Source organism: Falco rusticolus, chromosome 4, assembly GCF_015220075.1.
Source record: "Falco rusticolus isolate bFalRus1 chromosome 4, bFalRus1.pri, whole genome shotgun sequence".
Lineage (NCBI taxonomy): Eukaryota > Metazoa > Chordata > Aves > Falconiformes > Falconidae > Falco > Falco rusticolus.
In genome coordinates this window covers 61,970,963-61,983,056 of record NC_051190.1, presented here as the reverse complement: position 1 = coordinate 61,983,056, position 12,094 = coordinate 61,970,963, and the positions used below count along the sequence as shown (strand labels likewise).

General features: G+C 42.1%; 1 protein-coding gene across 3 annotated transcripts in view; it reads left to right on the top strand.

The window, feature by feature from the left end:
* The window catches only part of DIP2C (disco interacting protein 2 homolog C), a 324,943-nt gene that overhangs the window by 180,559 nt on the left and 132,290 nt on the right, over positions 1 to 12,094 (top strand). For all 3 annotated transcript variants that reach the window (XM_037385751.1, XM_037385750.1, XM_037385753.1), the window contains one exon: positions 7,814 to 7,924. In XM_037385751.1, the coding sequence (XP_037241648.1) occupies positions 7,814 to 7,924 (111 nt within the window). The remainder of the gene's footprint in view (positions 1 to 7,813; positions 7,925 to 12,094) is intronic.

Genomic DNA, 12,094 nt, shown 5'->3' with positions numbered 1-12,094 from the left:
GTTGTGCTCACTGGGATGCTGTCATTTTAGAAAGGGAGAGCTGTTACTTTTCAGTAATGGGGTTAATGAAAGGTGAAGCTGGGCAACAACGCGGCTGATACTCTGCCAGGTGATGTGAGTTCACTCGTAGGCTCCCTGTTTTGGACAGGACAATCCCAGAGAGTACAGCAAACGTGCAGCAAGTGTGACACACAGGGGACATGCTGGATCGGCTGCACATCTGCAGGTTGACTCTGCAGTGAATGCACAATAGGCCTGTCACATCCAGATGCTGCACAGACTGCACATATGCAAAGGACATTTGTACTGTTCCGTTCAGGCTGTTGAACATCCAGAAATCCGGAACGGATATGCCGTGTTTGGCAGTGTTAATGGGAGAAAGGATAAGGGGAGCCCCCTTTTTCTTTCTCATTAAATCCCCACCTGCTTTAACTTAGGGAGACAAAGGTACAGCTTTGTTTCCTCAGAATGCCTTCTCAGGATCTCAGTTTGTAGCTGGAGATGTTCTGTGTGCCGAGTAGGTTTTCTTTTCTCAGTTTGCTCGTATGTCAGATATCTAAAAATAATAGTGATTCTGGACTTTATATCTGCACATGTATCCCACTCTCTCTTGTGCTGTGACCTTTCTCTTACTGCCTCTGTAGAGGAGCCATGACAGCCAAGAGCTGCAAGAATAACCACTTAAACGGGCTTTTATTTGCAAATATCTTTCTGAAGATTGTCTTGATTAGATCAGTCAGCTCTGGGTAAGATAACATGTGGACAGCTGCATGCACACTGTTAAGAGAAACCCTCCCTAGATGAAAAAATAACTAAATTACCTGCATCCCCCATAAGCTGTGTTTTTGCCCAGTTTGCTTCCAGACTTTTGCCAGGAAATGTGATTGAATAATCACAGAACAGAGACAATGTTGTTATCAATTAAGCTTTGCTTCTAACAGCTTAGACATGGGAGGTTCATTCTCTCTTAATCAAGTGCTGTGTCTACACTAGATTACTTTCTGTAATTTCCCATCATTGGTACCACCAGTGTAGCTCTATTTGTAGTGTAACCATGTAGACCAGTCACCAGTGCTTTATTTATTATGGCTAATAAACCTGTGAGACGCAGTGTTTAAAAGGCACCTGCTGCTGCTTTCACAGGCCTAGAGACAGATCACTGCATCTCCTGCTGCTGGAGCCCCGACAGCACAAGCACGGGGAGATTTCAGGCTATGCAGTGCAGAGAAGATAATACATTTGCACAGAAGATCCCTTTACCGTATGAAGAAGTAATTTTCTGTAGAATTGCAGGAGCCGATTTTCATAACCTCTGTTATTAACAAGACACATATATTTATATATATGTAATGTGTGCATACATTTGCATACTTTTCTGTGTGTATGCGTGCATACATTTGCTTTCAGCTGTTCCTGCTGCTAGCCCTTTGGGCAGTCAAAGTAAACCTGGTGATTACAATTTCATTTTCTCTTCCACAGACATCATTTGGATTGCAACATTATTTGGATTGCAAAGTTTGCAAGGAAATGTTTAAACAAAGCTTGATTCTGGAATTGAAAAAAACCCCTCATGTATTCACTTTATTAATAATACTGAGTATTCCTATCACATCTGGTTTCCTAATTCTTAAAGATCTTATCAAGGGATAACCACGATGGGGCATTTCAAAGCATATATGTGTTGTTGAGAACATGGGTCTCTGTGGAAGGCATATGCATCGCACAACTCATGGACACATTTCTGAAGACAGTGTGACAGATGTTTCGCAGATGAGAAACTATGGCACATGGACGAATGCTTAGTAAGTCTTATTTTTAAAAAAAGAGTTTTGGTTTGAATTGGTGGATGCCTTGCAGAGCCTAGGTTCTGAAAGCATCTGAGAAACTACCCCTTGATGCCATCACTTAAAGTATGATGGTTACATCTTTGCTTTTGCCATGCTGACTGAGAGCCCAGTTTTATGCATTCTTTGTTTTATGATGGCACCTCTGTTTCCTATCCTGCTGTAAAACCTCAAAATATTAAATCTTGTTCAAACACAGCAAAAAATACCTTCCCTCAAAGACTTTACACCCTAACAGTAAGGCAAAAAAACAGGTGTAAAGAAAGAAATGAGTACACAATGAAATCAGTTTGTAATGTAGGTAGTGGTTTCAGCACTCAGCGTGATTTTTTTTTTTGGGAGAGGATATTTTTAACACACATTGGAGTCGGGGTGTTTTTCAAAGGATTTGAAGAATTTCTATGAAATATCTGTTGATGTTCATGGAGACCATCTGTGAAACATAAGGGCATAGGAGGAAACATGAAGATGTCATTCTAAAAATCTGGCAAAGGGGTGAGAAAAGATGGCTCAGTCAGAGGTGAGTGGTAGAGGGTAGAAAGGAAATATGCCTTGGAATAAAGCTTGCCTGTGATGGAGCAGAGGAGGTGAAGCCAGTGGAGGCATGTGAAGAACTGGGTCCTGCTGTCAAAATGAGAAACTGCTGGAATTCACAGTACTGCCCAAATTTCTCTGCAGTGTAAGTTGACCAACACATTGGTGAATGTGCTATGGGGGTAGGTAGCCTTTTCCTACATACTCTTTTAAAAGAATCTTCAAATGGTACACTGAAGCTGTGGGACTATCTAGATAAAAATGGAAATCAAACATTGCATGTGAACTGGAGCTGTAATGTGATCTCCGCCATCACTGAGATAATGGAGAGAAAAAAGAAGCCCAAGATAGCTAAAGCTTGTAAGGAAATGCTGGAAGGCAAGATCGAGATTGTAATCAGCAAAGAAGAAGATCGGTTTGAAGTATGTGCATTGTTTGAAATCAGACCCAAGTGCAGGAGGAAGTGTGAAAGCACACCTGTGAAGAAAAGGTGGTTAATTAAACATATCTAATCAGAAATTCCATTTTCCTCAGATTTGTCTGGCATAAAGTGGCTCTACTTTCCTGGATATCTTTGGGTAGGAGTATCACATTTTAAATCTCCTTTGGCTTATCCATTAAATTCATTACTTAGATACACATTTGATGGGAAGAGTGAAATGAAAGTTCCATGGGGATGGTGTGACATTTATCCTGTTTACAAAATACAGTATGTTATCACCTGACTTTGCTTTTAAAAGCTGAGCCACCAGCCATTGCATAGAAGCTCAGGAAATAACTTCGAAAGGAAGGTAAATACTGTTTCTTAAAAGTGCACTCAAACACTGTTTGCCTTCCTTCCCACTAGTCCTGGAGCTGCTGGATTTACCCTACAGCTCTCTCCTGGGGGCACACACTTCATAAGATAGTTTTAGAACAATAGATGTAACCAGTGTCTAAGAATGTCTTCTATTTCTCGTCAATTAGACGTTTCAGCTTTTAAGTATTTTTAGATTGAAAAATTTGACACAAACATAGGAATAAGAGACACATCAAAAGCAACTTGTCAGCTGTCATTAAGGGAACGATTGTCCTCTGTTGGAGAGGGCAATGCAGCTATTGCCAGTTATCAGCACAGAGCACTGCAATTTAGCTACAAGAAGAAGTAATAAAGGGGGAACAAAGAGGTGAAGGGAAAAAAAAAAAAAAAGAAAGAAAAAAAGGAGGTGGAGCCTGCTTCCAGCTGACAGTTTTGTGCTTTCCATGCACTTAAAAATACAACCATAGAGCTTGCTGTGGTATTGCTTAAATAGCTTTACGGAGGCTTTTACATTTTTAGCTAAATACAGTCAAGGCAGAATCCAGTTTGCCGATTGGGATTTGTAGATTCATGTATCTGCATTAAGTTGTCCGTCTGTGAACCTGGTAAGAGACACAGTTAATTCAGTTGATGAAACCCAGACAGCTTTTCAGCTTATTCCAAAGCAGATACCACCACTGACCACCTGCGTGGCTTTCAAGGCTTCACTGGGCTCATGGAGTTACCTGAAGATGGGTATCTAATACTGTTCAGGATTTACTATGGTACTGGAGACATCTGGACAGAGCGAGCGTATATAAAAGAGGTCTTAAAGGGGACATATGCCATTCTGCTCAAGCCAGGTATCCTAGCGCACAGCATCTCAAAAGACACTGGACACCTCTGTTTAGACTCCTGAGCCCTGGCCTAGGTCTCTGTTTTTCATAGCAGGAGCTTAGCTTAAGCACCTTCTTGTAGACACCTAAATATAGGTGTCTTGATCTGCAGGCTGAATCCCACATTAGCAGCATTAGATAAATGAACTAATGCTTGTATTAAGAACGTGGCTGTTTGCTCCAGTGCACCTGGTAGTGCTTGTGTAACGTGATGAGCATAAAGCACCTATTTCTCAGCCTTTCGTATAAAATAACTGTGTTCCAGGTGTATATATTTTGCTAAAATTCTTCATGACTTGTAGGAGTCAATCTTTAGTGCTAATTATGCTTACTTTTTAAAGTCCTGCTTTAGCTGCAAGACTGGGGTAGGCTGTGGCGTTACTAAGAATGATGCCGGTTTGACAGTGACTGTGATTGTGTCTGTGGACAGGGCACTGGCGTAACACTGTCCTTTCTTTTATGAAAGCCATTCATTTCATTGCTCTGCTGCCTCCTTAAATTTAGGAATTGATCGAAGTATGAATTCTCAAAGCCCATTATGCCACCACTTTCACTGATTCACAAATGCATCTGGGCGAAGCTGCACTTGAACAAGCATTAGCACTTAACTCATGGACCCCATGTGCTGGCTGTGAAAGCTATCAATTTTTTGGGTTTAGTTATGTTCAGAAGTAGAAGTGAAAAAAAAAAAAAAAAAAGGATGCTTGTTAAAAGGGATGCTTGTTACTGCACTATATTGCTAGAGCCTTCATGGAGGTGAACAATTCTGCTGTTAACACCACTTTGCTATTTATGGCACCACTTCACTGATTTCATGGTATTCATTAGTCTGTATGGCTTTTACTCCTACCTATCGCTTAGGAATGGCAGGGTGTAGGTTCTCGCTATTGTGTACTTTGTCTCACACCGTTGTCGGTGCTGTGCGAGGGAGCAGGTGCACGGGAAGCGAAGGCTTGAGTCCAGGCGGTGCCAGCTAATTCCTGCCTTGGCCCCTTCAGTGAGGAACTATCACCAGGTTTCTTACTGTCTCTCCGAAGCGGGGCGATGCCTTGTGTTTTCTCACTTTGAAGGAACTTAGTGCAAAGAGAGCTCTCCCCACACATTGCTGATGGAGAGCTTTTCCTCTGTGTTTTAGTGCCGAACTGACTTCCTCGTGTAGATCAAGTGCTGTCAGCAGCCAAGTTCACATCTCCTGCTTCATACCTGGGTAGAGGTTTATTCGCTGTTTTCATATTTACGGGAAAGTGTGAAGTAAAGCCATCAAATGATCCCCAGGCCTCATAAAAGCAGAGTGTTTGATACTGTCCTTGAGTTTGCTATAGCCTTAAATGACTGCTAGTGCAGGGTGCTGGGGCTGTGTCTTTCCGAACTGTATGCAGGAACTCCGTGTTAGCTGTTGTGTCAGAACAGGCTTCCTTAAAAAGAACAAACACACAGATACAAAGTAGGAGGGAGGTAAACTAGTTGAAGTGTCTCAGTTTTAAGATTAGATGAGAGATTCCTGTTACCTGCAGTAAGAGCAAGTAGCAGCATAATCTCTGTAGTGAAGCAGAGGAGGGACGAGCCCTTTGCAGTGTTGGGGACCATCCTGGGCAGCAGCACTGCCTGGCCAGCTGGCTGTCCTGCTGTCCTCTGCAACGATGGGGTCAGTGTTTGAGGTTACCTTACAAGCACTGCCTTTTTTACATTTTGAAAAGGAGCTTTGTGCGGTGCCCCCGCAGCTGCAGAAGAGACTGAGACACCTGAGGTGTCTCCTAGCCACATGGCCAGCAGAAGGACACCACAGACTGGAATGCATGTTGCCCAACGGCTTTCAGGTCTACCTGAAAGGTCTCCCACCGCAGCTGTGCACCTCTGAAACTGATGATTTTCCTCACAATTCCATTTCCCGTTAGTATTTCTAAAGCCTATTGCATGTGGTTTTGTTGTTGGAAAGATGCTTTTAATCCCCTTTTCCTGTATCGTCATGATGTTGTACTTCAGCAGCAGCACCTCAATTATTTTTGTTTGTTCTCCACACGCCGTTGCTCTGCACAAGTCATTTGCCATGGGAAGTTGTGACACTGCTTTCTTCACAAAACCTCTGTCACACGGCAGCAATTTTAGGTGCATGATTTTGGGGTGGTGTTTTTTTTTAGGATTTTTGAAAATGCATGTCATTTCCAGAAAGTATTTACTTCCTGACAATATGGATAGGGACTGAGATGAATTAGCATCTCGTACAGACCGAAACGTTCTTTGAAAATTTTTGGTCAAAATTAATTTTATTTTTAACTTTGCATTGCTGGTTCTCAGAGTGACCCAATAAAGAAAGAAAAACTCTAAATATACAAATGAGGAGAACGTATTTCTTCTGATGATATCAATGATTCAGCAGTTAGGTTCTCCTGCCTTAAAGAATATAAAGGCTTGAGGGCAAGTGAAATTACACAGTACTATAGTGTGGAGACAGAGCAGTTAAATGAAGACATTTTATTTGATTTAAGAGTATGAATTATTAATCACAGTCTGAGTAGAAGAAAATTTATGGATTCAGTCTTTTATGCACCAATGAGATTTTACTCCAAGTATGTTTTTTAGCCGACTAGCCACTTCTCCACAAAATCAAAGCAGAGTGGACATAGCTGATAGTCCAGAGATTTAAGAGAGAAGCTCTATTGTGAGTTCAGTTTGTTTTCACAAAGAAGTAAGTGTACAATGCTAATTATTTTTTAAAGTTGCTTTTGAAAGAGTCCATTGAAACGTAATTGAGAGGTAGCATTTTTGTTTGGTCTGTATTCTACATGGAAATTCTTGTTTCCACGAATGTATAGTCTTGTGCCTCTCCAATAAGCAGGCATTGAATAGTTCAGAAATAGTAGTGGAGAGTTTTTACATTGTGTCTTAATAAAAAGATATGAACATGTTTCCAACCTCTGTTTTGTTGAATCCAATTTCAATTTATTAGTCATCCATTTGAATACTTAATTATTAATCATTTAATTAAGTCATTTTAACAGTGTCATTTAAGGAGCCTTCAAGAAAATACCTATTTTTTTAAAACAGGAAATTCACTATGAGAAAGGGATGCATACAAGGTTTGACTCCTAAATACTGGATGTTTAGACCCAGCATTCTGAGATGCTGCAGGTATATATATATTATAAGGCTGAGTTACTTTAGTTGTTTTGCTGGAACAGATTACTGTTTTCAGCCTGGTTTGGTGCAGTTATTGTTTAATTTCTGGCCCTTGGTAGCTGAAAATTTCTATAGATATTAAGGTAGTTCCCACAGGGTGTCTAGTTTCCATAAGTTAGTATTGTGTTGTCACCAGCTGATACCACCCAACCGCGTAAGGATTTAGATAATATGCGTGGGCTAAGTCTTTTTAGGAACTGTTTTTAACCAATTTGCAGGAAAGCTTCAAGAGCCATTGCAATGGTGTCTGCCATTATTAGCACATTAAAATATTTCCAGAATACTCCTTTATGAAAGGTCACCAGTCTAGGACAAAAAAATCCATCACCAAGCTTACTGTCTGTATCCTGTTCTTATGTAGTCCATGATCCTGGAAAACGAATGTCTTAGAGAGAACTAGGAAAATAACCACACCAGAAAAGCTGACCAGAGGCACGTACCATGTAACTATGGACATGACATGGTTTAGCCACTGAATGTTAATTTTCTACTTCTAATGTAGGCTGAGCTCCTCCTCACTAATAAGCTTCTGGAATTCAATCAGAATGAGCTGGTTTGTTTGTTGTTTTTTTTGATTAATGCAGGGGTGGACCAGGCATTACCACAAGAACGTCGAACTCCTGTTACTCCGTCCTCTTCCTCTCGATATCACCGTCGCAGGTCCTCAGGGTCACGGGATGAGCGCTATAGATCAGGTAAGTAAAACTGAAGGCCACGGAACTGGAATGAAAATTTGAAATGGTTAGTTCTGTTCATTGCTTTTTTAAAAAGAATGTTGTTGTATACTCAATGTAGTAGCTACACATGGGAAATATTCATTGTACAAATACAGAGACACTGTCCAAGCATGCAAGGGTGGAGTTACAAAGCCGAGGTACATCTGGAATTGAATCTGGCAACAAATGTGAAGGGCAGCAAGAAGGGCTTCTGCAGGCACAGCAGCTGCAAAAGGAAGACTAGGGGAAATGTGGGCCCACTGCTGAATGGGGCAGGGGACCTGGTGACAAGATACTTAATGTCTTCTTTCCTTTTGTCTTTAGTGGTGAGATCTGTGTTAGGGACTGAAGGCCCCTGAGACCAGTGGGAAAGTCTTGAGCTATGAAAACCTACCCTTCATGAGGGAGGATCAGGACAGGGAACATTTGAACAAACTGAACATGTAGAGGTCGATGGGACATGATGGAATACAGCATTGGCCACCATCATTGTCTGGCCACTCTCAATTCTTTGAAAGGCTGTGGCAATCAGGGGAGATTTCTGAGGACTGGAAGAGAGCAAGATTCATTCCTGTCTTCAAGAATGGCAAAGTAGGATGTGGGAGACTACAGGCCAGTCAGTCTCACCTCAGTCTCTGAGAAAGTAGTAGAGCAAATAATCCTTTTTTTTTTTTTTCCCATTAAATTTTCATGTATTTTTTAAATACATGAAGGACAAAGAGGTGATTGGGAGTAGTCAGCATAGATTTATGAAGTCCTCTTTTTAGGTTGGTCAATCCATGCTTGATCAACTTAATAGCTTTCTATAATGAGATGACTACCTTGAAGGTTGAGGGAAGAGCAGTGGATGTTGTATGCCTTGACTTTAGTAAGGCTTTTGACAGCATCTCTCATAACATCCTCATTGACAAACTGGTGAAATACTTTTTAGATAAGTGGATAGTGAGGTGGACTGAAAATTGGCTGAAGTGTTGAGCTCAGAGTTAGGATCAGCCATACAAAGTCCAGCTGGGTAACAGTCTCCAGTGGTGTACTCTAGGGGTAAATACTGACCTAACAGCTTCGTCAGTGACCTTGCTGGTGAGAAAAAGTGCACCCTCCACACATCTGCAGATGATACCAAACTGGGAGAAGTGGTTGCCACTCAGAGGTATCTGGACAGGCTGGAAGAGTGGGCAAACAAGAACCTAGTGAAGTTTGACAAAGGGAAATGCAAAGGCCTGCGCCTGGGGAAGCATAACCGCCTCCGCTCGGACAGGCAGCGGGCCCACCGGCTGGAAAAAGTCCTGGTGGTCATGTTTGTAATGTGAGCTAGCAAGGTGCTCTTATGGCAAGGAAGGCCACAGCCCCCTGTGCTGCACTAGGAGGAATGCTGACAGCGGGTCGAGGGAGGTGATCCTTCCTCTCTGCTCAGCACTGTGATGCACCCCTGGAGTGCTGGGTCCAGTGCTGGGCTCTCCAGTACAAGAGAGAAATGGACGTACTGGAGTGAGTTCAACAAAAGACCACAAAGATGAAGGACTGGAGCCTCTGATACGTGAGGAGAGGCTGCAAGAGCTGGGGTTGTGCAGCCTGAAGAGAAGGCTTAGGGGGGTCTCATCAAAGTGTGTAAGTGCCTGATGGGGGGAAGTAAAGAAGATGGAGCCAGACTCTTCTCAGCAGTGCTCAGTGACATGACAAGAGACAGTAGGCACAAACTGAAGTATGGAAAATTCCATTTAAGCATAAGAAAAAACTCTTTTCACCCTTAAGAGCAGTTAAGCACTGGCGCAGGTTGTCCAGAGAGGTTGTGGTGTAACCGGGCTTGGAGATATTCAAAACCCCACTGGACATGGCCCCAAGCAATCTGCTGTAGGTGACCCTGCTTTGAGCAGGGAGTTGGACTGGATGATTTCTAGAGGTTCCTGCTGACCTCCACCAATCTCTGGTTCCGTGGCACAGATGGATTTTATTGTACCAATTCTAGTTTGGTGAATATCATAAGAAAAATATTTAAAGTATAGCAAGTTTGGAACATCATTATACCCTAAATAGAAGCACTGATTAAGGGAAGATAAAATTAATTTCTGAGCTGAACAAAAGGGTAAAATCTCATTTCCAAATGAATGGGATCCAAGTTTCTTCATGATGCTTCCAGATATAACACAAAGTTAAGTGATTTGTTTATAACTGAAGGAAAAGTGAGCTCTGAAACATCTTTGCTCTCAACTTTGAAGGCACAAACTGCATGTACTACACCTTAACTGGATGAAGGATAGGTGTGCCCAGCTGTTGTTCCAACTGCTAGGAGGACAGCTGCAGTACAAACGCTCTTAGATGACAGCCAGAAGCCATGAGCTGCTTTATCTGCTGCTGCCTCTTTTGCAGCTGCAGAATAAGGGAGCGGTAGACAGCAGAACCCATCAGCCGTTGTGGCAGGGAGACCCTTGCAAGCTGAGTCAGGAGCCAGGGACTGATGGGTGTGGAGGGTGCTGAGGAGCCAGCTGTGGAAGTTCTGGGTGTATTTGAGTGATGCATCTTGCTGGACGCAGTCAGACTCATTGTGCTGACACAACTGGAAAATGACAGAGAACTCCTTATTAAACTTTTTGTAACATACCTCTGGTTCATTTCATTAGTCAAAGAGCTTGCCAGTCCTATTTAAAGGGAAATGAAATTATAAGTGTTGGCAGGAAAAGTTCACGTATGTCCAGAGCATTCTGATAAATTTGAAAAACTCCCCTCTCCCCTCAGAAACCTTGGGTTCACACCGTAGACGCTGCCAGTTTTTCACTGAATAATGGTTGTGGGATCTGCATAATAATTCACTGATATATAAGCTCCTAGAAGCTTCTCCCACATTACACAAAAATTTGTCTGATTTCTAACCAGTCTTTTTAAACAGGTAAAAATACTATTCCTGAAATTGTCTAGTTTGTGGGTGTGCAACCCATGGTCCTGAAAGCTCCAAGCTGTGACTCTCCAGAGCAGTTCTGCTAAAAACATGGGTATTTGGCCGTGTGCTGAAAGTCATCTGCTTGAGCTGTGCTTGCCATTTGTAAACTAAGATGCTGAGTCAGTCAGGCGACAGGCAAAAGGAGACATCGTGCACATCTTCCCTGTGTGCCTCTCCTGATACCCCAGGAGTGCTCTCAGTTGGTGTCGCTGCCTCTTGGTTTCAGTCACCGCCTGCTGCCTTAAAAGAAAGGTGTTTGTTCAGAGAAATGGTACATAAGGTCCTGCCTTAGGAATGGGGCAAAGTGTTGTAATGATATGTAAAAATACTAAAGACACAAACTTTGTCGCTGAGAGGAAAAGTAAGGAATTGAGTGCAAAGGGTTGCTTGTTCCTAGTGCAGGAGTCTCAGGAGAGTCAGGTCTATAAATTCAGATCTCTCTACTGCTCTGAAAATGTCCTTGGTGTTAAAACTGGAGAGCTTCACAGTATTTTGGGGGCTTATGGCAGGGCTTTGAATTCCTGATTCCTGATTGCTGTATTGCCTGACTCCTCACCAAGTCACCATGCTCTCCAGCAAATTGGTTTGAACAGCTACTGCATGTTCACTCACTCAAAAGAAACCAGTGTGTAGAAAATTCAGTGAAGGTAAAAGTAAACTTCCATTTCAATTTTGAGAAGTTATCAGATCATCTCTTCAAATGTAGTTGCAGAGGAGCTTTGCTAAGATACAGTGCAATGTTCCTATCCTGAATTATATTCTCCCCTTCTATACGTTGCCCCTGTGAGATCAGAAGCCTATTTCTTTCTTGGTCTCCTGGCTCATACTCTATTACTGCAGGTTACAAACTTGCAAGTCAGATTGCTTTTTGGTTATCTCGTCTTCAGGTTCAGGTTTGCCTCAGGTGGAAGCCTTTGTTTTGCTTGTTGTTTTGCTGTGCTTAATACCTCAGCCTCTCTGCTCTGATCACATTGTGATTATTAGATCCTAGCTGTTACCCGCTTTCAGTGCTTGTTATCATATTTGGCACATCTTCTTGGAAAAGGCCCAAAACAAGATGAATGCACAGTCTTTAACCAGTAAGTAATTCACTTCTAGGAAAATACTTCCCTCCCTTAGTTTTTTTGCACAATTTATTTCAATTAACATCTGTAAGCAAATCCTCTATTCCAGTTCTGATCAAAGTCCTTTTCTGTCTCTTCTTGGTAAGTTTT